At 35.0% G+C, this 27,472-nt stretch overlaps 3 protein-coding genes across 5 annotated transcripts; all 3 read right to left on the reverse strand.

Annotated features, from left to right (window-relative positions):
- LOC113041702 (interferon a3-like) lies at positions 1–2,939 on the reverse strand. Of its 2 annotated transcripts, XM_026200373.1 has the most exons (6): positions 2,825–2,939; positions 2,313–2,370; positions 1,690–1,758; positions 1,310–1,459; positions 958–1,050; positions 3–712 (listed from the first exon to the last, which is right to left on the reverse strand). In XM_026200373.1, the coding sequence occupies exons 2-6, from the start codon at positions 2,349–2,351 to the stop codon at positions 605–607; spliced, it is 459 nt and encodes a 152-aa protein (XP_026056158.1). In that variant the 5' UTR covers positions 2,352–2,370; positions 2,825–2,939; the 3' UTR covers positions 3–604. The 2 variants fall into 2 exon arrangements, with proteins under 2 accessions (XP_026056153.1, XP_026056158.1); XM_026200368.1 differs by lacking the exon at positions 2,825–2,939 and having other exon boundaries at positions 1–712; positions 2,313–2,597.
- An 8,108-nt stretch (positions 2,940–11,047) lies between these two features.
- On the reverse strand, positions 11,048–14,294 carry LOC113048238 (interferon a3-like). 2 transcript variants are annotated; one of them, XM_026209933.1, is made up of 6 exons: positions 14,183–14,294; positions 13,646–13,703; positions 13,044–13,112; positions 12,701–12,850; positions 12,019–12,111; positions 11,049–11,775 (listed from the first exon to the last, which is right to left on the reverse strand). In XM_026209933.1, the coding sequence occupies exons 2-6, from the start codon at positions 13,682–13,684 to the stop codon at positions 11,668–11,670; spliced, it is 459 nt and encodes a 152-aa protein (XP_026065718.1). In that variant the 5' UTR covers positions 13,685–13,703; positions 14,183–14,294; the 3' UTR covers positions 11,049–11,667. The 2 variants fall into 2 exon arrangements, with proteins under 2 accessions (XP_026065708.1, XP_026065718.1); XM_026209923.1 differs by lacking the exon at positions 14,183–14,294 and having other exon boundaries at positions 11,048–11,775; positions 13,646–14,151.
- Positions 14,295–22,412: 8,118 nt separating this feature from the next.
- On the reverse strand, positions 22,413–25,595 carry LOC113048247 (uncharacterized). Its single transcript, XM_026209942.1, has 2 exons — positions 25,450–25,595; positions 22,413–25,354 (listed from the first exon to the last, which is right to left on the reverse strand). The coding sequence occupies exon 2, from the start codon at positions 24,717–24,719 to the stop codon at positions 22,590–22,592; it is 2,130 nt and encodes a 709-aa protein (XP_026065727.1). The 5' UTR covers positions 24,720–25,354; positions 25,450–25,595; the 3' UTR covers positions 22,413–22,589.
- Positions 25,596–27,472: the final 1,877 nt, after the last annotated feature.

Genomic DNA, 27,472 nt, shown 5'->3' on the forward strand with positions numbered 1-27,472 from the left:
TTCAATAATTGTTTTATTTGAAAGTACAAAATGTTTCATGACAATTAGAGCCAATAAATAACTATAAATAACATTAAATATGAAAACAATAAATATTCTGGGATATAAAAAATGTGCACAAAGATATATAAATATATTTAAGTATAGTCAAAACAATCAGGAAATATAGCCAACATGCCGGCTGACTGACAGTTAATACATTTGATCTGAAATACATAGCATATTTTTACATTTAGTTAGCAAGTATAGTTTAGGCAAAGAGGCTTACTCTCACCTAAACCAGAAAAGTTTTCACATGTATTTGTAAGAAACATAATTAGCTTTTTTGATCTGATAACTTCAAGTTTTCATAGGAAACACATAAGGTAAACACTTTATAAAAGCACTGGCCATTAGTCAAAATAAATCTAATTTAAATTCTAGGTTTCATTCATTTCAATTACATACAGACTGAATACACAAATACATTTGTAAAAAAAATTTTCTTTTTCTTCAGTTTTTGTTTGTAAGGCGTTGTTTGCAGCATTTTTTTTTATCCTATGGAATGTGTCACAAGTCATACATTTTTTCTGTCATCAGGTCTTCTTCTGTCATTGGTTGTCTGTTAAACTCTTGCCAGGGACTTGTTTGCGTTGTTTGCGATGATCTCCATCCTCTGAAGGTGGGTTTTCACTGCTCTCCGGATCTGCTCCCATGCGTGAGAACTATATTTCTTAAACACAAGAGGAACATCTTTAGCTGTGTATCACTGACTTTATATTTTATATGGAAGAAAATAATTTCCTTTACTCATTACTAAGTAACATTAACATTGCAGAATCACAACTACAATATGCTTCATAAAGGCACTAAGAACAATAAAGCTGATGACAGAAATCAGTCAACTAATTGAAAAATATAAAATCACATAAAAACAATGGAATAAGCTGTGATATCAAATTATACAATCAAACTTACTTTTTTCTTTAAACTCTTCTTTAAAGTACTGAAGTGCCTTGTTATCTTTTTCTCATATGACTCCATATGTGACGGCTTTTGGTATTGGGCCACCTGATAAAAAGCAAACAAAATATAAACAATGCGGGAACATAACATAAATTTAGCCCTTTCATCTGAACATCAATATTTTTATGATTAATGTCATATAACAGTTTTGAGGTTAAAAGATTGAGAGGAATCATTCAATCTAAATTCATGCTCTTTTACTATTATGACAATCCTTTTATTTAAATTACAGGATTATACGCAATTCATATGGAATTCTGATATTATTTTCTCCTAAGCACAAACACTTTCAGACAAGACTTACACATTCTTTGAGCTCAGATGACTGCCTGTGCAGGTCTTTTAGGAAATATTCCACTAGTTTCCATTGCTCTGGATTCATGTGTTCATTGGAATCCATGAGGTTGATGATCTGATCTAAGGTCAAGACAAGAAACCTCACCTGGTCCTCCACCTGTAACAGATATAATGCTGTGTAGGTAACTGGTCCCATATGAACACGTTGTATGTACGCACGTTTTGTATACGTTTTTTATAACAAGAAAACAACTTTCGTTATGCTGAGATAACGAGAAAATTTAGTCATTATAACGAAAAAACAAGAATGAAAAAAATCATAATGCATGGCCACTTATGACTTCTGTATTGACCTCTGTATTCAATCACAGAGAAAAGTTTACAAACCTTAGCATCTCCAATCAAGTTGTACAGGTGTCCTGGAAATCGCACCTTAACAGTCCCTGGATGTCCACCCTGTAAGACAGAGTACAACTTGTAATTTCTGATATGTTTTATAGCTGTTCATCCATATGCATATAAAACTATCTTAAGACTTTTTACATAAACCTACAAATAAGGGAGAAAACTTGAATTGACTTTTTTATTTTATAAAATTAATTACTAACATAAATTGATTCATCTTTGTCAGTCAACCATACTGAATAAATTACTATTGAATAAATCTCTGAAAGTTAGTGTGACAAAAATAAATGGAGAGAAGCAAAGATGTTGTAACATAATGAAGGAAACACATTTACTGTGTATTTTTTTAAATGCTGGACGAATCAGATTAAACTGACAGCATTCCTCAATATGTTAAAACACGTTTAGTGCAGTTTTCCAGATAGTCGTGAATCATTCTGTAAGGTTTTAATTAACAACTACATTACTAAGACAAAAACAAGACATAGTCGAGAGCTTTAAGGACCTTGTAGAAAAGGGCTGTGGTTGTATTGCGCAGAGATCTAATGTCTTCTGATGAACATTCACAAATAAATCATGAAGCTTTTAAAGCGTAGACTACTTACCATTTTCTCAATCAGTGTCAGAGAATCGGCGTTCACCATCCTGTATCTGCCGAGCCATCTGCAAGCGGAGCATTGACTCAGCAGAGTTACAAATATCACACAAATATATGTCCACATTTGAGTTTGTTTCATCTTTGTATACGTGCACTAGCTTTCTACTGTGTCGCTCGAGGGAATGATGCAGGGACATGGTGGAGTTTGCTGGATTTTATTCGGGAGTATATGGAAAGGGAAAACGCGGCTTACTTTCACTTTTTAGCTGTAGTTAATGTCCATAGACTACTATACAACATATCTCATCTGGTCATATTATATGAATAATAAAAACACTTTTAAAACCAATAGATTTTGTACTTAGAAAAGAAGTGAAAAGCATACATATTTATATTTAATCTTTAATCGTCTTTAGCTCACTTGACACCAGCACACACTAAAACACGAATGAATGCTATTAACATCTTCAGCATAAGTTACAGCAATCCCAAAAGAAAGCAATTTCTCAAAATAATTACCTGATTCCAAAGTATTTCAAGGTCGCTGACGTTTCCAAACGAGAAGGGGTTTATGCCTGCGGGATGTGTTCAGAAGCAGAAGAACACTTTCTGTTTGAGACGTAATGCCTTACGCTTTGTAAACGCCACGTGATGACGCAACCTCCTACAATCGCTCTCATTGGACTTCACCGCACTTTCTCTATGGCGCAATGAAATGCAATTTCTCATCTTTTGTCACTACTCAAGAGAAAATATGCTAGCATTAACCGTCAGTTTAAACAAATATTTTGCTTTCAAGCATATCTTTCCATATTTGTTTTTAAATAATAACACACATAGCTACTGGGAATAAAAGTAGCCTATAACCTGAATGCACTATGGCTTTGGATAAAAGGGTCTGCTAAATGTAAAACAATAGGCCTATTAGTGATATTAATAATAATAATAAACAACAACAACAATACGCCTAATAGTAATAATAAGGCTATAATAATAACTACTTTTATTATTATTATAGCCTAATTATTATTATTATTATAGCCTATTATTATTATTATAGCCTATTATTATAGCCTAATTATTATTATTAGGCCTATTGTTGTTGTTAACATATTTTATAGCATTTGCTTATAGAACATAATATATATATATATATATATATATATATATATATATATATATATATATATATATATATATATATATATTTTTTTTTTTTTAATGAACCCACGTTAAGCCATTTATAAAGCAGTGTTTGAAACAGGAATAGCTAATGAAAAAAAAACAAACGTTAATATCCGACAACAGTAATTTCGAAAACAGTGTTTTGAAAAATGATAGCTGGTCAATCAGCGAATGACCAGCTTGCATCTAAATGACACTGATGAACTTGTAACGACAAGAAAAATTATAATTAATAAAACAGTCAGTAGGCGTGCAAATTTAAACAAATTAAAGATAAAGTACATTACAACAATACTTCTTGCACTTACATATAGGTTGTATAAAATCTAACTTGGTTCTTCAAGTGCAGTGTAGGTGTTTTAAATACATATTCTCACCTCTGTGGTTTTCTCTGGTTCTTTATTACTGGCTGCGAAGTTGATGAATTGTTTTATTGTTAGAATTGTTTGTTTGAATCCTTAATTTTTCAGCATAGAAAAATCATCTTTAACCAATCTACATCCTCCTCACGCGTGATTTCAATCAACGGGAACTTGAATTCACTTTTAAGATGTTGCACCTCTTTGCCTGTAGGTGGCAAGTTTAGTAAAGATGACTTTTTTACAGGAGGTTTAATGAATGATGTTTTGATCGCAGTTTGAGACATGGTAAAAAAAAGAAAAAAAGTTAACAGCGCAGAAAGTGTTTACAGTAGACGTTTTGTTCACGATATTAGGTCTTTTAAAAGTGAAGGACTAATAGAAAGTTACGGGAGAAAACCTTGGGCCCCGGGTTTCATTGTTCACTCATCGATACCTGTGTTTGATTTCTTTCGACCACAGCTGTCGCCTTGATCTTTTCTGTTGAATTGTGTGTGAGGTCAGAGCCCAAAGTAATGTTAACAATACTGGAGCAACAATAAATGATAAATTATATTTTTCTTAGTCTTCTTATTACTTTATTTTGTGTCCTGCTTAAATTTTTGTTAGGAACCATTTTTCTCTAATATAGATAGGGCTATGTGTATATGTGTTAAATTAACTTTTTTAGTTTTTTCCTCGCAATGACTGAAAATGTACATGCTACTTTCCCCAGTATTATGTCTATACCGAAATCTTTCAAAATATACTCAACTTGAAAAATATTTAAAAAGTTGTGACAGAAAAGACACATTATACGACATAACGACCGATTTATAGTGTACACAAGTATAATTTATTTTTTGTGAACATTGGTCAAGTGAAAATTCCACACGTTTGTGACAAAGACATTTAGACCTCCATTGTGTTACAAACAACATGTAAACGAAACATTCATTCATAATAACAGCACATTCCCGAATAAACAGTGAAATGTAGCCTACAGAACAATAAAGTTTGTTCGCTTATTGTAAATATTTTAGTGTAGTCTATAGTTCTGCTTAATAAATATGTTTAGGCTATAAATAACAACTCAAGAGCCGTCAAAGACAGTTTAGATTATAACTTATTAAACATTCATGAATCTGGAAATTCATTGATTCATTTTACTATCGACTTCATTGGAAAATGAACAGTGCAGATAAATAAATAAATAAATAAATACATAAATAAAGATTAAAAAATAGCGTATTAATAAATTGACAACTTTTAAATTACGGGACACAGTGTATTAAGTTGATCTTCTTCTCGTCATTTTTATCCAGTCTTTCTTCTAGTCATTCTTCTAGTCATTCTTCTGAAGTGGTCCATAACGATCAGAATGTCCTGGCGCACAGTTTCCCACGCGCAGCAGCTGAAATTCTGTCGGAAAGAAAAGTCACAGTTAAATTATGCAGACTGGAGTTATGAAGGTATAAACACATTTTTATATTTGTTTTATTTTTTCGGTCTCGTTTGCTGAGTTTCTCACCTGCTGTGTAAGAAACTGATCGAGCTTTTTGAAGTTTTCGACCAGCGTCTCAAGTTCAGAGCTCATCACCACCGGGACCTAGATATTAACAATAACGGTTAACGTTATAACATTGTAAATAATGAAAGTAAATGTTGACTCAGTCCAACTTCTGACTTACGAAGTTTAATTGAGCTTGTCGGTGGAGATGTTCCATTAGTTCTTGGAATGAATTGTTATTCCAGTGGCAGTGGCTTCTGTTCTTCTTGAAGAGCTCAAAGGTAGAGTTATATGCTATGTTCAGTGCCTGAGATATTTCTTCTCTCTGTCCACGCGGGAAACGAGAAAACATCCATTGTCAAACTTACAGGATGTATAACAACAACAGTCCTAAATATGTCTAAAACTGACAGCTGAACGACACCAGAAACAGCAAATCAAGTTCTTTTAAATCACTTGAAAGCGGGCAGCTGCACTTGATGCTGTTCCCTGCGGAGTTTTAGATCGATCTGGATCTAACATTTCGGTCTTGTGTTTTTATATTGTTGCCTACCTTATCGGGAAGACTTGTGAACCGATCTGACATCGCATTTTCAACATCACGTGGACATGCTTTATGACCCTTTGGGAAGAAGAATAAAAGATGTTTACGATTTTCAGCCATTAAATATCCTACATTCAGGCTTATTATACTGCTGCCAGGCTTTTGTTAACATTAAACCATTAGTGTAGGTAATGAAAAATATTTTGATCAAAAGCTAACACTTAACTCATTATAAATATATAGCTATATTAATCTTAATATTTATAGGCTACTAAAACATTGTTAACATGTTAACGGTCAAGTTGTATGAATTAACATTCGGGTAATAAAATGAATGAACGATGAACAAAGCTATATTTCTAAAATATAGATAAAACCCTAGATTATGTAAAATTGTTTTCCACCTTGTTTTATATTGTTAATCCCGCAACTTTCCTCTAATAAGTCTAGCAAATATGTATTAATATATTAATGTAAGACTTACCAGTTCATGCAGAAATTTAATTGTTTGATAAATGTCTCTTCTCTCCTTTTCCCGAATAAAAGATTCTACAAATATGGACGAAGATATGATAATCCACAGAAAATACAAAAAAGTTCTCATTGTGGTTTTGTATTGACAGCTGTAGATCGCAGAACAAATGTTATACTAGGATGGCAAGACTCTGGCTATATATTGTTCTCCAAATAAAAAAAGAAAGATAGAAAGAAATTACCCTACTTCATTTGCATTCCCTTCAGCAGGTGACAGAGCGGGAAGCCGAGCGGTTTTATTATTGGAAGTTTCAGAAGGAGAAAATGAAAGAATGACGTGCCTCTGTCCGTAGTGGTGGGCGTTCCTTTTCTCACCTTGAAAACGCAGTGAGATTGATAGGATGGCAATAGCGCAGTTCACTCATCTTGAAAACACAGTCAAAGGCTAAATATATAGCCTATTTAAAAAATAATTAAAACAGAGTGATATCATCATATACATTTTCCTTAATATAATAATAATAATAATAATACACTTTATTTTCTATAGCGCCTTTAAAAGTTACATCTCAAAGCGCTTTACCAAGGCATACAGAAAAAAAAATCAATAAAAAACAAATAAAAATACATTGAGATTGACCATCAGAGAATCATATCACAATGCTAACCGGAAAAAAATACGTTTTAAGAGAACATTTAAAAATACTAAGGGTTTCAGCCTGTCTGATTTCAGTAGGAAGAGAGTTCCAGAGTTTAGGTGCCAAAGAAGAGAAGGCCCAGTCACCAAAGGGGGAAAATGTACATACTAAAAAGTAAGGGACTCAAAACTGAACCCTGTGGAACACCAAACTGCACTGAGCCAATATTGGACCTGCAACCTGATAGATAAGACTTGAACCAATTTAAAGCAGTGTCAGTAACACCAAAAACTTTTTCCAATCCAGAGAGTAAAAGAGAATGGTCTACAGTGTCAAAAGCTGCGCTGAGATCGAGTAAAATCAGGATTGACAAAGAGCCAGAGTCAGCAGCAATTAACAAATCATTGGTGACTTTAACCAATGCTGTTTCAGTACTGTGCAGTTTGCGGAAGCCAGATTGGAGGAGCTCAAAAAGATTGTGCAAAATATGATGAGTAATTAACTGAGAGCCCACAATTCGCTCAAGTACTTTAGCCAAAAAAGGCAAATTGGAGATTGAACGAAAATCATTGATGTTTACCCAGTCCACGTTGGGCTTTTTTGGTACAGGTGTTACAGCAGCAAATCAGCAATTTTGATTGCAGCAGGTACAACACCCGTGTTCAGTGAGTCATTTATTATACTCAAGACGACTGGGAATAGTGATACAAAACATGATTTAAACAGGCAGTTGGGTATTGGATCAACTATGGAAGTGGCAACTTTCAATTGTGAAACCACATTACCCAGAGAGACAGGATCAAGTAAGCTAAAATTTGAAAAAAAAAGTGCCGGAAAATTTAGGGATACTATGAGCAGAAGCAGACGCAACAGATGCATTGGATTTGCGTGCATTAGCAATTTTGGAACTAAAATGATCAATAAATACATTACAAAGCTGATCTGAGGCAGGTACATTGGAGGAGCTGTTACCTTTGAACAGTTTGTTAATGGTATGAAAAATATTTTTGGGGTTATTTTGATTATTATCAATTATCTGAGAGAAATACTGAGATCTGTCTGCCTTATATTCAAGTAAGTGGTCTTTCCAAGCTTGATAATGAACATTCAGGCCAGAGGTACGCCACTTACGCTCCAGCTTACGACACGCTGTCTTCCTAGAGCGCAGCTCACCATTATACCAGGGAGCAGATTGTACAAAGGCCACAGACCAGGATTTCATTGGTGCAGATAAGTGCAAACCAGACAAGAGAACAGTATTTAACAGAGAGATGTTGACCTCCAGAGGGTCTAATAAAGTTTGATAAAGGCCACTTAACGAGGATTCAATAAAAGCAGAGAAGTCATTGAAATCAATGGATTTCCAATTGCGATAATTTACAGTACGGAAAGGGTAAATGTTAGTATGCGACAGTTCCATACTAAAAAGAATAGCAAAATGGTCAGACAATCCTAAATCCTTGACAGAAAACTGCGATAAGAATGATCCATGAGAGATAACCAGATCTAAGGTTTGCCCCTTATGTGAGGACACATCCAAACTCGGGTTAATAAAGTCAGGCAAAGACTGTACCTTCTTCGACAGCTGAGAAAATTCAGGGTTTCGCCAATCCTGAAAACCTTCTATTCAGGGGCCATAGAAAGTGTGGCTCAGTGTGGTATGGGGATAGCTCCAACCAAGACTACAAAGCCCTGCAGAGAGTTGTGGGATTAGCTGAGCGCATCTCAGTGTCTGCTCTTCCCTCACTGCAGGACATCTACCCCAATCACTGCAAAAGCAGAGCTTTTCAGATCATGAAGGACTCTAACCACCCTGGTAACTGTCTTTTCATTTTGCTGCCATCTGGTAAGTGCTTCTGTAGCCTGATGGCAAAAACTGAGAGACTTAGGAGGATCTTCTTTACTCAGGCCATCAGGCTCCTTAACTCAAACCCAGCCTCTTAACATCTACATCACCTCACTTATTATTATTATCAATAAGATACTTAATGCTATTTGCACACAGCAATATCTGTATTTTTTTTTATTTGTTATTTATTTACCTCTATTGTTGCTATGTAAATACCCTCTACAACCTGTTTGCACATTCTTCTCTTGTACATTCCTGCTCATCTTAATATTTATTAAGTCTATAGTATACTGTCATGCACATTTTGTTTTATTCTTGTTTTTTTATCTTACTTTTTCCATACCATATTTATATATAATTTTCTTGTGTTTGTATTATTTAACTAGCTAGTGGGTAGCTGAATGGTTTTTTAATAAAGATAGAATTGGAAGCTTGAACTGAAAGTTAATCAAAAATGAAAATTCAATCATCATTTAACAGTGCTTAATATGTTCCCATGTATGACTTTATTTCATTTGTGGAACAAACAACAACAACAAAAAAACATGTCAGATGCTTTGATTTACATTGACAATAACAGATCTTTTTTTTTTTCAGCAAATATACAGGTAATTCTCAATAAATTAGAATGTTGTGGAAAAGTTCATTTATTTCAGTAGTTCAACTCAAATTGTGAAACTCATGTATTAAATAAATTCAATGCACACAGAGTGAATTAGTGTAAGTCTTTTGTACTTTTAATTGTGATGATTTTGGCTCACATTTAACAAAAACCAACCAATTCTCTATTTTAACAAATTAGAATACTTAATAAAACCAATAATAATAACAACAATAATAATTATAATAAAACATTAAGTGAATTGTTGGCCTTTACTGTACATGTACTCAATACTTGGTAGGGGCTACTTTTGTTTTAATTACTGCCTCAATTCAGCGTGGCATGGATGTGATCTGTTAGTGGCACTGCTGAGGTGGTCTGGAAGCCCAAATTTCTTTGACAGTGGCCTTCCGCTCATTTGCATTTTTTTGGTCTCTTGTTCCTCATTTTTCGCTTGACAATAGCCCATAGATTCTCTCTGGGGTTCAGATCTGGTGAGAGGGCTGGCCAGTCAAGCACACCAACACCATGGTGATTTAACCAACTTTTGGTGCTTTTGGACCAAAATGAAAATAATAAATCAGCATATTCAAAAAGCTGGTCAGCAGAAAGAAACGTGAAGTCCTCCAAGATTTCTTGGTAAATGGTTGGAGTGACGTTGGTTTTCAAAAAACAAAATGGACCATCACCAGCAGATGACGTTGCACCCCAAATCATCACAGACCGTGGAAACTTAACACTGGACTTGCAACTTGGGCTATGAGCTTCTCCACCCTTCCTCCAGACTCTAGGACCTTGGTTTCCAAATGAAATACAAAACTTGCTCTCATTTGAAAAGAGGATTTTGGAACAATGGCAACAGTCCATTTCTTCTTCTCCTTAGTCCATGTAAGACGCCTCTGACATTTTCTGTGGTTCAGCAAATTCCTTGACACTTAGTGTATGGTGGCTCTTGATGCCTTGACCCCAGCCTCAGTGCATTCCTTGTGAAGTTCTCTAAAGTTCTTGAATCCAGTTTGCTTGACAATCCTCATAAGGCTGCAGTTCTCTCAGTTGGTTGTGCATCTTTTTCTTCCACACTTTTTCGTTCCACTCAACTTTCTGTTAACATGCTTGCATACAGCACTCTGTGAACAGATTTTTTTGTGACTTACACTCCTTATGAATGGTCTCAATGATTGTCAGAGACCATTCCAAAGTCTCAGGAAACCTTTGCAGTTGTTTTGAGTTGATTAGCTGATTAGCATGAAATCATATTCTAATTTGTTGAGATGTGAGCCAAAATAATGTGTGCACTAAATTCATTTAATACATGAGTGCCACAATGTTAGTTGAATTACTGAAATAAATTAACTTTTCCTCGACATTCTAATTTATTGAGAAGCACCTGTAATTTGCTTTATGACTTTGGCGACCCCCTTCGAAAAGAGCTTCTTTTTGATGTCCATTATAGTGAAGCATTTGCATTACAGGAATTACAGAAAACACTTTTTACAGTTTACAAAGAACAATCTCTGAAGACCCATAAAGTAAGGCAAAGTAAGACAATTACAAGGAACTGTAAACTGTACTGGTGTGTGGAAGTTCACTGGATTTAGAAAACAATGTTAACACCTTTAGCAGATTCAGTAATTGTTTTATTTGAAAGTACAAAATGTTTCATGACAATTAGAGCCAATAAATAACTATAAATAACATTAAATATGAAAACAATAAATATACTAAGATATAAAAAATGTGCACAAAAATAAATAAATATATTTAAGTATACTCAAAACAATCATGAAATATACCCAACATGCCGGCTGACTGACAGTTAATACATATGATCTGAAATACATAGCATATTTTTACATTTACTTAGCAAAATATCTGAGTATAGTTTAGGCAAAGAGGCTTACTCTCACCTAAACCAGAAAAGTTTTCACATGTATTTGCAAGAAACATAATAAGCTTGTTTGATCTGATAACTTCAAGTTTTCATAGGAAACACATAAGGTAAACACTGTATTAAAGCACTGCCTATTAGTCAAAATAAGCTACTCTAATTTACATTCTAGGTTTCATTCATTGCAATTAAATACAAACATCTGAATACACAAATACATTTGTAACATTTTTTTTTCGTTTTCATTTTTGTCCGTAAGGCGTTGTTTGCAGCATTTTTTTTTATCCTATGGAATGTGTCACAAGTCATACATTTTTTCTGTCATTGGTTGTCTGTTAAACTCTTGCCAGGGACTTGTTTGCATTGTTTGCGATGATCTCCATCCTCTGAAGGTGGGTTTTCACTGCTCTCCGGATCTGCTCCCATGCGTGAGAACTATATTTCTTAAACACAAGAGGAACATCTTTAGCTGTGTATCACTGACTTTACATTTAAATGGAAGAAAATAATTTCCTTTACTCATTACTAAGTAACATTAACATTGCAGAATCATAACTACAATATGCTTCATAAAGGCACTAAAAACAATAAAGCTGATGACAGAATCAATCAACTAATTGAAGAATATAAAATCACATAAAAACAATGGAATAAGTTGTGATATAATATTATACAATCAAACTTACTTCTTTCTTTAAACTCTTCTTTAAAGTCCTGAAGTGCCTTGTTATCTTTTTCTTATATGACTCCATATGTGACGGCTTTTGGTATTGGGCCACCTGATAAAAAGCAAACAAGGCAAGTTTATTTATATAGCACATTTCGTACACTATGGTAATTCAAAGTGCTTTACATAAAATAAAATAAAATAATAATGAAGAAAAATAATAAGAATAAAACAAGCAATTCGAAAACTTTTAAAATTATTTAAAAAATTACTTATTTAAAATGAATTCACATATTTTTAGAAAATTATTTTACATAAAACAAAATTATATATATATATATATATATATATATATATATATATATATATATATATATATATATATCTCAACAAAATATAAACAATGCGGTAAAATAACATAAATGACAAAATAGTTGTAACAAAAAAAAAGACATTTCATATAACGCATTTATTGAATTGCTCTTATTAATTTAGCCTTTTCTTTTGAACATCAACATTTTTATGATTAATGTCATATAACAGTTTTGAGGTTAAAAGATTGAGTGGAATCATTCAATCTAAATTCATGCTCTTTTACTATTATGACAATCCTTTTATTTAAATTATAGGATTATACGCAATTCATATGGAATTCTGATATTATTTTCTCCTAAGCACAAAAACTTTCAGACAAGACTTACACATTCTTTGAGCTCAGATGACTGCCTGTGCAGGTCTTTTAGGAAATATTCCACTAGTTTCCATTGCTCTGGATTCATGTGTTCTTTGGAATCCATGAGGTTGATGATCTGATCTAAGTTCAAGACAAGAAACCTCACCTGGTCCTCCACCTGTAACAGATATAATGCTGTGTAGGTAACTTGTCCTATATGAACACTGTTGTCATGTATGCACGTTTTGTACGATTTTCACGTCATGAAATCCTGATATCACTTTCCCTGTTTATTTTGATAGCATATGTTTTATTTATGGAATGAAATGTTTGCCCTCTGTATTTAATCACAGAGAAAAAAGTTTACAAACCTTAGCATCTCCAATCAAGTTGTACAGGTGTCCTGGAAATCGCACCTTAACAGTCCCTGGATGTCCACCCTGTAAGACAGAGTACAACTTGTAATTTCTGATATGTTTCATAGCTGTTCATCCATATGCATATAAAAACATAATTAAGACTTTTTACATAAACCTAAAAAAAAAACTTTTTTATATATAAAATTCATTAAAATCACTGATTCGTCTTTTTCAATCAACCACAGTGTATGGATTACTATTGAATAAATCTCTGAAAGTTAGTGTGACAAAAATAAATGGAGAGAAGCAAAGATGTTGTAACATAATGAAGGAAACACATTTACTGTGTATTTTTTTAAATGCTGGACGAATCAGATTAAACTGACAGCATTCCTCAATATGTTAAAACACGTTTAGTGCAGTTTTCCAGATAGTCGTGAATCATTCTGTAAGGTTTTAATTAACAACTACATTACTAAGACAAAAACAAGACATAGTCGAGAGCTTTAAGGACCTTGTAGAAAAGGGCTGTGGTTGTATTGCGCAGAGATCTAATGTCTTCTGATGAACATTCACAAATAAATCATGAAGCTTTTAAAGCGTAGACTACTTACCATTTTCTCAATCAGTGTCAGAGAATCGGCGTTCACCATCCTGTATCTGCCGAGCCATCTGCAAGCGGAGCATTGACTCAGCAGAGTTACAAATATCACACAAATATATGTCCACATTTGAGTTTGTTTCATCTTTGTATACGTGCACTAGCTTTCTACTGTGTCGCTCGAGGGAATGATGCAGGGACATGGTGGAGTTTGCTGGATTTTATTCGGGAGTATATGGAAAGGGAAAACGCAGTGTCGGGTCTGTACAATCCGACTTTCACTTTCTAGCTGTAGTTAATGTCCATAGACTAGGCTACTATACAACATATCTCATCTGGTCTGCTATGAATAACAAAAAAACGTTTAAAACCAATAGATTTTGTAGCCTACTTAGAAAAGAAGTGAAAAGCATACATGTTTATATTTAATCTTTAATCGTCTTTAGCTCACTTGACACCAGCACACAAACTTTCGTCTAAAACACAAATGAATTTAATGAACATTTTCAATACAGCAATCCCCAAATAAAGCCATTTTCAAAATAATTACCTGATTCCAAACTATTTCAAGGTCGCTGACGTTTCCAAACGAGAAGGGGTTTATGCCTGCGGGATGTGTTCAGAGTTGGTTCAGAAGCAGAAGAACACTTTCTGTTTGAGACGTAATGCCTTACGCTTTGTTAACGCCACGTGATGACGCAACCTCCTACAATCGCTCTCATTGGACTTCACCGCACTTTCTCTATGGCGCAATGAAATGCAATTTCTCCTCGTTTTTACATAATAACACACATAGGCTACTAGTAAAAAAAAGTATAACCTGAATGCACTGTAAGTCGCATTTGGATAAAAGCGTCTGATAAATGCATGAATGTAAAATAATAGTAATATAATAATATATAACTATTATTAAAATATTTAACAACAACAATACTCCTTATACTAATAATTAGGCTAGAATAATAACAGTAATTTCGAAAAACAGTGTTTTGGAAAATGATAGCTGGTCAATCAGCGAATAACCAGCTTGCATCTAAATGACACTGATGAACTTGTAGTACAACAACGACAAGAAAAATCTATAACAATATAAACAGTTCATAAAATAATCAGTAGGCGTGCAAAAAAAAAAAAAAAAAAGAAAAAAGATAAAGGTAACATTACAACAAGACTTCTTACACTCACATATAGGCAATATAAAAACTAACTTCAAGTTCAGTGTATTTCTAGGTGTTTTAAATAAATATTCTCAACACTGTGGTTTTCTCTGGTTCGTTAATACTGGAAGTTGATGACTTGTTTTATTGCTAGAATTGTTTGTTTGAATCCCTCTTTTTTCATTATAGAAAAAACATCTTTAAGCAATACATCCTCATCACCCGTGATTTATATGAATGAGAACTTGAAAGCACTTTTAAGATGTTGCACCTCTGCCTGTAGATTTGGCAAAGATGACTTTTCTAACGAGCCGCATGTAATGAAGAAGCTCACAGGATGTTTAATGATGTTTTGATCGCAGTTTGAGACTCGGTACAAAAGTAACAGCGCAGAAAGAGCTTACAGTTGACATTTTGTTCACGATATTATGTCTTTTACAAGTGAAGGAATAATAGAAAGTTACGGGAGAAAACCCTTGCGTGAGAGTGGGCTCCGGGTTTCATTGTTCACTCGTCGATACCTGTGTTTGATTTCTTTCGACCACAGCTGTCGCCTTGATCTTTTCTGTTGAATTGTGTGTGAGGTCAGAGCCCAAAGTAATGTAAGCAATACTGGGGCAACAGTAAATTATTAATTATATATTTTTTTAGTCTTCTTACTTTATTTTGTGTCCTGCTTAAATTATTGTTGGGAAGCAAATATTTCAAATATAGATAGGGTTATGTGTATATGGGTTACATACATTTTTTATGTGTATATGACTGAAAATTTTTATGCTACATTTCCCATGTACATGTCTACATGTCTATACCGAAATCTTTCAAAATTTACTATACCTGAAAAATATTTAAAAAGTTGTCACAGAAAAGACATATTAAACTATATAAATAATATATATTTCGCTCGAAATGTTTTCGTAAACCGCCCGGTTCCGATAAGTGCCCTGAATAGAGCGGTCACCCCAAATTTGTTTAACTTGCAATGTCCAATCCTCAGTCTGTTCATTATGACTTGTTCCTTCCTATTCCCCCCTTTCTTACTTTCCATACCTATCCTATTTTGTATCATGTACAGATGTCTCCCTTTGATTTCATTATCCCACTGTTGCTGCCATTTTTCAATTATCTTTTTCCACACTAAACTCTTCCCTTCTGATTTTGATAATTTAATTTTGACATCAATATTTCCATTTTTTTGTTGCTTCTTTTTCCAGTCTGTCTACTTTCTCATTTCCCTGTATGCCCACATGTGCTGGTACCCAAAAATATGTAATGTTTTTCCCCTGTCTACTTATTCTTGAGTTTGTAATTAAAATCTCATAAAGTAATTCCTGATGGTTGCTAGTCACACCAGACTTTATGCTCATAAGGGCAGAAACAGAATCACTACATATAACAATGTTGTCCTATCCGGATTGTTCAGTCCATTCTAATGCTAGTAATATTGCATACAACTCAACTGTATACACACTTAAGCTGTCAGATGTTCATTTGTTTAATCCCACTTTATGACCAGGTATATATACAGCAGATCCTGTTGCCTCTGATTGTAAATCCTTTGATCCATCTGTAAAAATCTGAAAACTATCTTTGTACATATAGTCCATACTCCTACTGCAGCCTTTTATTATTAACATCTATACAACGTTAGTTTTGTATCAAAATATACTCCCAAGAATCTAAAACACTCTACTTTCTCTAAAGCGGTTCCATACATTTCCACCTTGCATTCCTTATCCTTCTTTTTATGTGTAAAAATCAGTACCTTTGTTTTTTCTACTGAGAACTTTAATCCCCATTTTGTCCCCCACTGTTCAACTTGATTAATTCCATTTTGTAATTTCCTTTTAATAAAGTCACCATTTCTTCCTCTCTTCCATATAGCTAGCAAATAAAATTGGGCTAACTACACTCCCTTGTGGTGTCCCATTTTCTACATATTTTCTATATATTGGTTTGATCAGCAGCATCCTCCGCCAAGGTTTGTTGTTTTATCTTCTCGTTTCCGCCTACTTCAACGCAGAATTATGACGTTGCGTATCATCAATGGCGTGCGGGGCGGATACATGTGGCCTGGCTGTTCAGACGGAGGTCGCATTTCAAAAGATCGGATACTTATCGGATTCAGGGCCACATACCCAATGGGCTACGTTCACACTGCAGGCTGAATCAACCCAATAATGTTTTGCCCCTATGCGACCTGTATCTGATCTTTTCATGACAGTCTGAACGACACAGATCCGATCTTTTCAAATGTGACCCAGGCCACTTGGGTATGTGGTATGTCTACTATTGTAGACGCCATGACATCATATGATGTATGTCAATCCTTACGAAACAAATTAATATAAGTAATATATTATTATAGACTATTATTTATGTTACCCCGAGGTTATACATATATATAAACTGTAGCCTATGTGTTCTTGTTCAAAGTGAACAGTTTGTTTAAGGTGATGGTGACATAACTTGAGCGGCAGGTAATTCGTCATTGCAGGGCACTATGATTACATATGATTAGCATTTCATTTTTAGTTTCCCCAATGATCTGTATACGCTCTCCCGAATAATTTTTGCAATTCCACATTAGCCGCATATTATGACGCAATTGAATTTTGGGTTACACTTTATTTCGATAGTCCACTTTAGACATTCTACTGACTATAAGTAACTTTGTAGCTACATGTCAACTACATATCAACTAAATCTCAGAAATTTGGAACTACATGTCTACTAACTCTCAGAGTAGACTGTTAGGGTAGGTTTAGGGTTAGTGTTAGGGGTAGGTTTAGGCTTAGTATAAGTTGACAGTTAGTTGACAAAGAAAGTGTTAGAAGATATTAAGCAGACAGTCTGCTAAGACTCTACTAACTGCTAGTTGACATGTAGTTGCAAAGTTACTTACTGCTAGTAGAATGTCTAAAGTGGACTATCAAAATAAAGTGTTACCGAATTTTGTTCCATAGCCTACTTTAAAAAATAATTGAGCATATTGCGATGCTGCAAAATTCTTCATGCATGGCGCTGTCGCCGTCAATGCTTTTATTTCTGTTTTAAATCCTGAGGTTGATGCTCAATGTCCTTTTTGCACTGAGAGAGAAACCATCCTTCATGCTTTTGTAAAATATGCAAGATTAGAGCCTTTATTTTTTTCTTTTAGGAGTCATTTTTCAGAGGTGTAATGAAACTTTTTCTACTGTGTTATTTATTTTGGGTTTTAAATATGTGTTGAAAAACAGATTTGTATGTCAGTTGTTAAATTTTGTTTTAAGTTAACCATCTAATAACAATACACTCTTAAAACAGGAAACATACAGCTTATTTGAATTGCTGTCCTGAAGTTAAAAGTAGACAGAACTATTTCAGCCTCTATCTAAAATCAAAAATCTCAAACCATTAGCATTCATCACCCCCACGTTATTGCAAAGCTCAGTCGGTGGGGGGCAGTGCGAAATCACTGTCGATTAAACAATAGTCTGTTGGATTCATACAAGACTTGTGCTCTTGAGTAACCATATCTCGGTAAACAATTCGGGTAGTTACAGAACACCTATCTCCATGCATTTACCTTTTGTATTATAAACCGTCCTGTAACACTGTATAAATTAATATAAATGGACAAATAAGGGTTATGCTTAGCTAAAGTTTCTCTCGTAGACTAGAGGAAAATTTTAGCTTTAGGTTTAAAAATGTTACATGTGATGCCAGTTTACAAAAGACTGCATTCAATCTGCCATTCTACCTCTGCCTCTAAGTCTCATTCATAACATATGCATGGTCCAAAGCTCATATACACTGACATAGTTGCAACCACACTACCCGTCCTCTAACTCCAGTGGCGACATGTGAATCCTCCGCAGGAAATGAGATAGTTTTTGAGAAGAGGAAATTCTATGTGGTAGGCTTACTGAACAGGAAAGATGGGGTTTCCTTCCAGAGGATGAGGAAGAGGGAGGGCTCCAGGGAGAAAGACAGTCAGACAGACAGACAGACAGACAGACATGTGAATGTTTGCAGGCCTCAACAGGGACAGTCTCAAATATATCACTGAAAACTTTCCAATAAAGTTAAGCTTTTCAAACTACTTTATAAACCGTTTTGTCTGCTTCAAAAGTAATACATAGTATAATAAATACATTTTGATAGAGAAAATCATTTGCATAGTTTTGCAATCATTTGCAATTGTTTCCCATGTGACAAGTTCTCACATTTGGCTCCCAAACTCTGGAATAGCCTTCCTGATAATGTTCGGGGTTCAGACACACTCTCTTTGTTTAAATCTAGATTAAAAACACATCTCTTTCGCCAAGCATTCGAATAATGTATCTTTTTAATTGTGAGTGTAGTTGCATCTGATCAAAGGTGCATTTTTATTCATTAGCTTGGGTTAAACTAATTTTACTTTGTTGGATCAGCAGCTATGCTAATGATGTCTGTTTTTTGTTTCTATGTTTTGCCACGGGATTCACATCCCGTGGTAACTAGGATTTACACAAGCTCCAGTCTGGATCCAGAACACCTGAGAAGAGATGATGCTGACCCTCAGAGGACCTCAGATGATGCTAACCCTGAATGAACAAACAGAACTAACAATTATTCCTAAATGTGTGACTTAATCATATAATAACTTAATTAATAATATTGATAGTTCATCGTCTAGCTGACTACGTCTTGTATTATTATTATTTTTTAGTTTTTCTAAAATCCTGTCAAATGTGCACAAACTACTAGCTACTACTAAATATTGTAGAAACATAATTTTCTGTAAAGTTGCTTTGTAACGATTTGTTTTGTAAAAAGCGCTATACAAATAAACTTGAATTGAATTGAATTGAAGTGATATCATCAAGTATGACATCATAATGCACCCTCTCCAGTTGGAAATAGTTTGTCCTCTCTGAATTCTGCCATGTGAATCATTCATTATCACCCTTCCAAAACACCTTAGAGCTCTCACAAAAACTGACACTCAGAAATAAACAATTTTGTTTTTGTACAGCATCATAATACTTTGGGGAAAAAACGTATTTTTAAGGACAAATTAAATTTGATAAAACTATTTGACAGATGTTGCTTAATCACACCTGTCTCAGTAACAAAGGGACAGCTTTAAGCTCTGTAAAGTGCAAAAAAGTGCATCTTCAAGTTGAGTTTACTGATGTTTTTAAAGCAGGTGCACTTACATTTGTAAGTTTAACCAGCTGGAAATGTGTTACAGTGCATGAACGGCAATGACTGTTATAGTTTCATCTGAATTTTTTTTTTTTTCTGTCCCAGAATGATATATTACCTGTGAAACTTTTTCTAAATTGTATGTACTGTAAAAAATAAAAACCAATCCAACTGAATTGTCTAGTGACTGGTTACATCAAAAATTTTCAATTTAATTTATAAAATGAATTCTACACTAATTAAATTTTGTAGTGAAAGTGAAAAATGTATGTGATCAGTCAGTAGAAAAATATAAGTTGGAGAGGTCTGAATTTTTTTACAGTGTAGTTAAAGGTGATGTTTATACAACGGTTCAAAATTTTCTAACCACACAATCAGTTTGCAACAATGCACCATGGGACATTAAACTGTCCATTATGTGTTCACTAAACAATTTTGAGTAACTAGAACATTTTATGTCATAACTGCAGCTGAATCATCTCTTTATACTAGTGAAAAAAAAACGTCTCAGGTTACGAAATGTAACCATGGTTCCCTGAGAGGAACCGAGACACTGCGTCCTCTGAAGGGACACTATGGGGAACACCTCATCGTGACCCGTGTCTGAAGCATACTTTGAAAAACGCCAACGTGTTGGCCAGCGACAGCCTCTGACGTCGCTACCGGCGCGACTATAAATACGCGCCCGTAGGACCCGTCACTTATCTTCTTCGTGAAGCTTGCGTCCGAAGCATGGCAGGGAGCTAGAGGATGCAGTGTCTCGTTCCCTCTCAGGGAACCATGGTTACATTCGTAACCTGAGACGTTCCCTGTCAAGGGAACTTCGAACTGCGTCCTCATAAGGGACACTATGGGGAACAGTATACCCATGCCGCCATGCTGAGGGGAGTGCAGGCCAGAATCATGGCAAACACTAAGTACCAACTCTACCATTTCACCGGGAGTCGCCCCTGGGACGGTTCGACGGCTGTCCATGACATTATCCCTTATGGCCAAAGGCCTAAGCTACATACCCAACTTACCTGAAGGGCCTCGGCCCTGGGTAGAGCTGAAGGCTTGGAATCAGGAAAGATTCCTTTAAAGGGATACGGCTAAGAACCTAGCACGGTTTATTACCAAGTCTTGCCTGTCACAAAGGAGGGGCTCTCGTGGCACTCTGATAGAGCAGCTCGTAGATGGAATGGCCTGGGAGCAGAGCAATTGGAGGACGGAACGTACAGATGAAGCCTCGGCCACGCCTGTACCATGTCGTCCAGCCCCAATGGAGCTGGATGAGTCAGAGGAAGCCAGAGGGGGTAGTGCGATGCTCTCTTGAGCCGCAAAACTGATCCAACCAGGTCTGGCCAACCTCTCTAACTCTGCTCTCACAGTGCGTCTCAAAACAGTATGTAGTACTGGAGCGCTCTGATGAAAAAACCCCATGAGAGGAGGACTCCGAGCTCCGAGCAGCATGCTCTTAGGAGACCCTTTTTGAAAAGGGGAGCGCTGCTAAACTACCGCAAGAATTGCCCACACAGCCCCCCATGTTGAGGGGCGGTGCTTGAGGTGTATAACAAATACACACTGGTTGGATGATGCCCAAGGAACCCCGGGGCTAATCATCTTAAGAAAGGGAACGAAGCGCAGCGCGTAACCCTTACCGTACAGGATTCCAGAAAGTGCGCAGAGCCTTGCGTGCACACTTACCACTTATGTGGATTTGAGAAAGTACACAGGCGTGTGTATAGAAAAGTTACCTGACAACCACTGTATGTGGGAGCTCAACTTCAGAGAGACCTGTGAAGCCTACTATCTGATAGCCACAATATGTGGGAGTTCACCTACAGAGAGGCCTAGAGAGGCCTACTACCTGTTACCAGATAACCACCTCAGTGGAAAGTAATATGGAACTCGACTCCAGGGAGGCCTGGTGAGGCCTACTACCTGACAACCCTTATGAAAAAGAAGTTTATTCAAGTGTGCTATTAGTATACTTCTTTTAAACTAAAATTAAGAGAGTTTACTTTCAGTCTACTTTGTATGTACTATTTAGATGTACTTCTCAGAAATATACTTCAAATTGCACTTAAGTATACTTGACTTACAGATACTGACAGACAAGTCTAAGTATATTTGGCCTTCTTGCTATTCGAGATATACTTAAAAGTATAATTAAGTATTCTAAGTATTCTTGGCTTGTAATTGTGTTTACTATTTTGATTGAGTAGCTTATTAATTTTATACTTATTACTTTATTACTTAATACTTTTTAACATAATATTACACACTGTCTTATAGACTAACATGTTCAAGTTTATATTGTAACAAGCTTTTGGGTGGAATAGCATAGAGTAAATAAAATAAACATGTAACTGAACATGATATTGACACAGTGATACTAACCCACATAGAGACAGATACATTTTTAATGATGTTATTGGCAATTCTTCCCAGGTGTAAGAATTGGAACAGAATTAATTCATACTGGCTTCTATAATAACACAGATAGCTATACAAGCAGATACAATTTTAAATCTCATTACAAATCATCAAGCCAAATAGGAAAAGAAGCAAGTCTTTTTATGAAACATAAAATATTGGCAAAACAACACTATAGTACTATGTACAATATCAATAATGACTGCTTTTTTAGTCTCTTTCAAATGGATTTGGCAAAGGTGCAATGTACAAATTGTCAACTGTTTCAACAACAACACATTTCATTTTTATCATATCAGGCCAGATGGCACTGATCTTTCCATTCTTCCTAACCTCATGTACAAAAGTACTCTCTACATTTATTTGTGAATCTTTACATAAAGGCCTGCTAGATTTAACAAGTACCTCAACTAAAGCACAGCAATGTTTGGTACATGCACAATATGCAGGGCTTTGATGGGCGCACATTTGTTTAAAAATGACCAAGTCATTAATTAAACAGAATGTACTATCTTTCAAGTATGCAGCACTGTTATATCTTTTATTCAGTCGATCATATTTTTGAGTGTGATACAGAACTCCATTAACCAAGAAACGGCTGTAAGACCAGAAGCAGTTACTTAGATTTCCACATAACTTAGAAATTGCAAGCCTAGAAGAAGTTGTGATGTTTTCCTGAAATGGGGGATGCCCAAAAACCTGGACACTATCATTTAATGTTTCACATTTATCTGTTCTTCGCTTATTAAAATAAAGTTCTTTAACAAATGACTGGACCTTTGCACTCATATGTTTAGCCTTTTCTGGCAATTCTTTCCACAACATAAATTTTCTAACTATTTGTGAAGGGACATTCTGTGTTCCATTAAAATACTTTAATAGAGTACCCATATTGGATTCAAATGGAAAGGCTGACGTAGCCCATAATGGTCCCCACTGTTTCACACTTTGTGCGATATGTGTGAGCAAGTGTATGTTAAAAGTCATGTGGTCTTTCCCATATATTCTTTGAAATTCTATTACAAATTTTTTAAGAGCCAGTTCTGACAACAATACGCTTCTAGTCTTGATCTTATCCTGGAGTAATGTATATATTCCAAACACCAGTAAAAACAAATGATTCCAAAATCTGGCAGGGAGTATTCCTTTCAGTACAGGGAGAGCATAGAATAGGAGAAATGCTCGCCATTCTGAAGCTTTCCAGAACTTCCTTTCATTCACTGATCTTGGTGTCCTAGTTATCTCAACAGGAGGTTTTATTTTTAAAAGTCGCATATCAACCTCTTCCGTCTGTTTGCCAATGTACCAGGGGGCTTCACTGTTTGCTGTATCAAACCACAATGTGGACAGTTGCCGAGTAACTCCAAGGCACACATTGTGTTGATATTCAGGAATGAAACCATTTATCATTTGGAAATGACTAAGCTTCATTAAAGGAGATGGCCCTTTGACTCCAAATACTGGCTCATTATCTGAAGCTGACATTGCATGACTGAAATGATCTCTTTCATTTCGAAGTGCGGGTTCAGGTTGATCGTATGGATAGGATTTACCACCTTTGTGATAACAGAAGTCACAACCATAAAAACCATTAAACTGCTTTGTGTTACGAAGCATTGGACGAGCCATTGAATCAGAGCTACAAACCACCACAAACACTTTAGAAACATGCCGGTTTCCCTGTGTGTCTTGCCAGTCAATACCTTCAGTCTCTAATGATAAGGCTTCTTTAACAAATGGTTTTAGTAATGTTAGCATGGATGGTTTACTTGGCCCAAACCATAACGCTGACATCAAAATTTGACTTTTTCTCAATTCTGGTTCCAGTTCAATTACCTGACACTGAATTGGCCAAATGCTGCATTTAGAACTTTTGAACACTGGTGCGCCATCACAATTCCAAATTAGCGTCAAATCATCTTTTCCAAGAACTCCACTGTCACATAACATTTGATACTCTTCACCAGACTGTATGTCAGAGAGAACCCCACAGGTTCTAGTTTTTTCGTTAAGATTGACACCATATTCTTGCAAAAGCTGCTGAATCTGTGCATGCAGGGGCAACACAAGAAAATAGAATCCATTCTTAAGGTTTGCATTGGCATCAAATTCTGTATTGCAAGTGTCACACTGAGAGGGACAGTCTCCTCTGACGCCTAGGTATTTTAAACAACTTTCACAATAAAAGTGAACTTCAAATTTAGATGAACTTCCAAAATCTTTGTGGAAAAGGTAATGTGAAGATGGGATCAGACCTGGAAACATTGTGTTAAACATTTCCAGTAAGTGAGTAAGTGCTTTGCCTGTTAAATTGTGCCGCAACAGATAGGACATCAGCATTAATACACTTTCTCCTTTTGAAATAGGTGCACCAGGATACAAGGGCTTGTCACCAGTAACGGCTATATCTTCATTTCCCTACAGGGAGAGAGAGACAAAATATTAAAAAAAAATGTGAGCAGCAGAATGATCAGGAATATCAGTCCAGCTTATTTTCTTTCCTTTTCTTGGGTATATTTCCTAGAAATATTTACCCTGGATAATCACAAAATGGCTTTACTTTTTTCACTTTAAATCACTTTAACATATCCTAGCTGCAAACCAAAAATAACAGGGTATAAAAAATAAAAAATAACAGGGTTTGGTACATTCTTGAATTTTAGAATTGCCCAGGAATGATATGTCATAATGGTGTCAAAATTCTCATTAGTTTTTATTTGTGCTTTCATGGGTTGGTAATGCAGAATACTTTATTTGTGTCTGTCAATTCACTTCCGTATTTTGGCAAAACAGGTCAACGTGAACTATTACACTAACAAAAACACTGTGTCACAGAACCATTTACTACATACCACTGATAATTCAGATGTGTTTTCTCCACTAGTACTGCCCTCCATCAAGTCTTCTCTGTCCACATAATTTTCATCTTCAGAATCAAGCATGTTCCATTCAGAATCTGACAGGTCTTCCTCATTCTACAGGTTATAAATGAAAATAGGATGTGAAATATCATCAATGAATGAAAAGGGTATTTAACCAAAGGTGAGACTTGTGTGATATGTGTATTTACTTCTTGAATGTCAGCACAAAATAAACTGGTCCTGATGGATCTGTCTTTGTCCACTTCGTCTGGTCCACTGTTGGACGTATTACTCAGGATGTCTTTTGTATTTGTTTGGTCATTCCCATTGTCTTGATCATCCTCATCCTTCAAAAAAAAAAAAAAAAAAAAAAAAAAAAATGGGAAGGATGACATGTCAAGGAAATTCCTTATACCTTAAATAATATATTGATAGTTTTAGCAATTTATAAAGTAGCCTAAAATAAATTAAAAAGTAAAAAAGTTCCATAAATTCAGCCAAATAAAAGACCAAAGAGGATAGATAAAAGTCATCAAATTAAATGAATTATACATTATAATTGTTTATTTGATTGTAACAGACATTCATTTCATGCATTTTTAGAAGTTGTTGTCATTTATAAAGTACAATAAATCAAAAAGTATTTTTTTTTGTGTAAATAGATTTGATGGTGTTCTGAATTTCATTAGATAACATAGCCTAGGTGCAGGCAAATTAATTTTATAGTATGTTTGTGTTGCCCTTTCATTTTTATTTCACTTTATTTTTTTGTTTAGTTTTTGCATCCTTATGTGGATAAACATAATTTTATGAGAACATACTCAATTTATTTGTATTTTTGTAATTCAATAAAAAAAATATGAATAAAATAAGAAAGAAACAATTCCCCGTAGTACGGAGCAATAGGCTGCCATGTCCGTGTGTTTTTGTGTCCATTCTGTTTTTTTTTTCCTTTTTTAACCCGTAATTGAAAAATGAAAAATGAACGGTCCCAGCTAGAATTTTTTTGTTCTAAAAATGTTCTGAGAACATTATCTTAAAATGTTCTAATAATGTTTTAAGTGGGTAGTTTAATTTTAGTTCTCAGAATGTTCTCCTAAAAGGTAGGAAAACATTCTCTAAAAAAAATCTAAAAATGTTTAATGATAACATTGTTAAAACATATTCCCTAATCGTTCCCAAACTTTTCCATTCCACGACCCACCTAGACAAGTGTAATCTATTTCATGACCCACCACAGTATTTGAGGGGAAAGAAAGGTATATAGTACTTTAAGCCTAATCTTCCTTAAAAAAGTTTGATGACAGAAATTAAGTATTAAAGAAAAAAATAATAATATTACAATTATTTTAGAGTACACCTGAAAAAAATTCACTATTAATATTTAAGTTTTAATTTTTGTTTACAGACGTTAAAATATGTAGTGTACATAAAACATGAAACAGGCTCACTCCAGTGAACTGTAATCTGCGCTGCTGTATTTTGTTGCAGAAAATGCATTCATGATCCTTGCGTGTGTCGGCGAGAACGGAGCACAAACAAACACTTTTTTTTAGAAAAGCATAAGAAGCAAAGCAGAACTATCTGAAACTGTTTGGAGATTAAAATAATTGTGAAATAGGTAAAAAATAATAATAAACGTGTCTCGTTTTAAATAATAATAATAATAAAAAAACTGGGGGACATTAAGTTCAGGCAGAAATTTATTTTAGCAATGGTTAAATTAATGTTCAGCAATATCTTCAAAAGATTTCTGAACTTTGGCAAATTTTTGGCAAAATCACAGGATGAAAGATGAAACGATGAAACGTTTTTTGCAGAGTTCAAACTGGACGATAGAAATGAATGAACATGGCCTACCTGAAACAGTTTTCGTAACATTTGTTTTCTGGTGTATGCAATCTCATGCAGAATATAGTGTATTGAAGTGAGCAAGTTTTTCTCTTTTAATAATGCGGACCGATTTAACCATTTAATGGCATTGCTCTGAGACCTTCACTGTTATTACAACTGGTGCGCGCCCGCGCTTTAAAACACGCAAAGCAGGCGGACTTAATTGCAATTCGAAAATCACACTAGGGATATTGCAGTCCTTATTAATGTTGGTGGGCTATATCGTTGTGACAAGTGGGTTCCCGGTTCCCGCTTCCTTCTTCCCGTGATTGAGAAGTTTTTAATGTGTTAGACTGGTGCCGATTCCCGGGAGGAATGTGGGACGCGCTGCCGAAGATC

The sequence above is a fragment of the Carassius auratus genome, chromosome 3 (genome assembly GCF_003368295.1).
Source record: "Carassius auratus strain Wakin chromosome 3, ASM336829v1, whole genome shotgun sequence".
In the NCBI taxonomy this organism is placed as follows: Eukaryota; Metazoa; Chordata; class Actinopteri; order Cypriniformes; family Cyprinidae; genus Carassius; species Carassius auratus.

Excerpts from the sequence above, each read along its gene's own strand:
- LOC113041702 (XM_026200368.1), bottom strand. The coding sequence starts at position 2,444 with ATGAAACAAACTCAAATGTGGACATATATTTGTGTGATATTTGTAACT. Across the intron at positions 1,759-2,312 it reads TGACACTGATTGAGAAAATG|GGTGGACATCCAGGGACTGT; the intron begins GTAAGTAGTCTA and ends TCTGTCTTACAG. Across the intron at positions 713-957 it reads AGAAGAGTTTAAAGAAAAAA|AAATATAGTTCTCACGCATG; the intron begins GTAAGTTTGATT and ends CTTGTGTTTAAG.
- LOC113048238 (XM_026209923.1), bottom strand. The coding sequence starts at position 13,777 with ATGAAACAAACTCAAATGTGGACATATATTTGTGTGATATTTGTAACT. Across the intron at positions 12,851-13,043 it reads ACTTGATTGGAGATGCTAAG|GTGGAGGACCAGGTGAGGTT; the intron begins GTTTGTAAACTT and ends TATCTGTTACAG. Across the intron at positions 12,112-12,700 it reads CATCTGAGCTCAAAGAATGT|GTGGCCCAATACCAAAAGCC; the intron begins GTAAGTCTTGTC and ends GCTTTTTATCAG.
- LOC113048247 (XM_026209942.1), bottom strand. The coding sequence starts at position 24,719 with ATGCTGATGTCCTATCTGTTGCGGCACAATTTAACAGGCAAAGCACTT.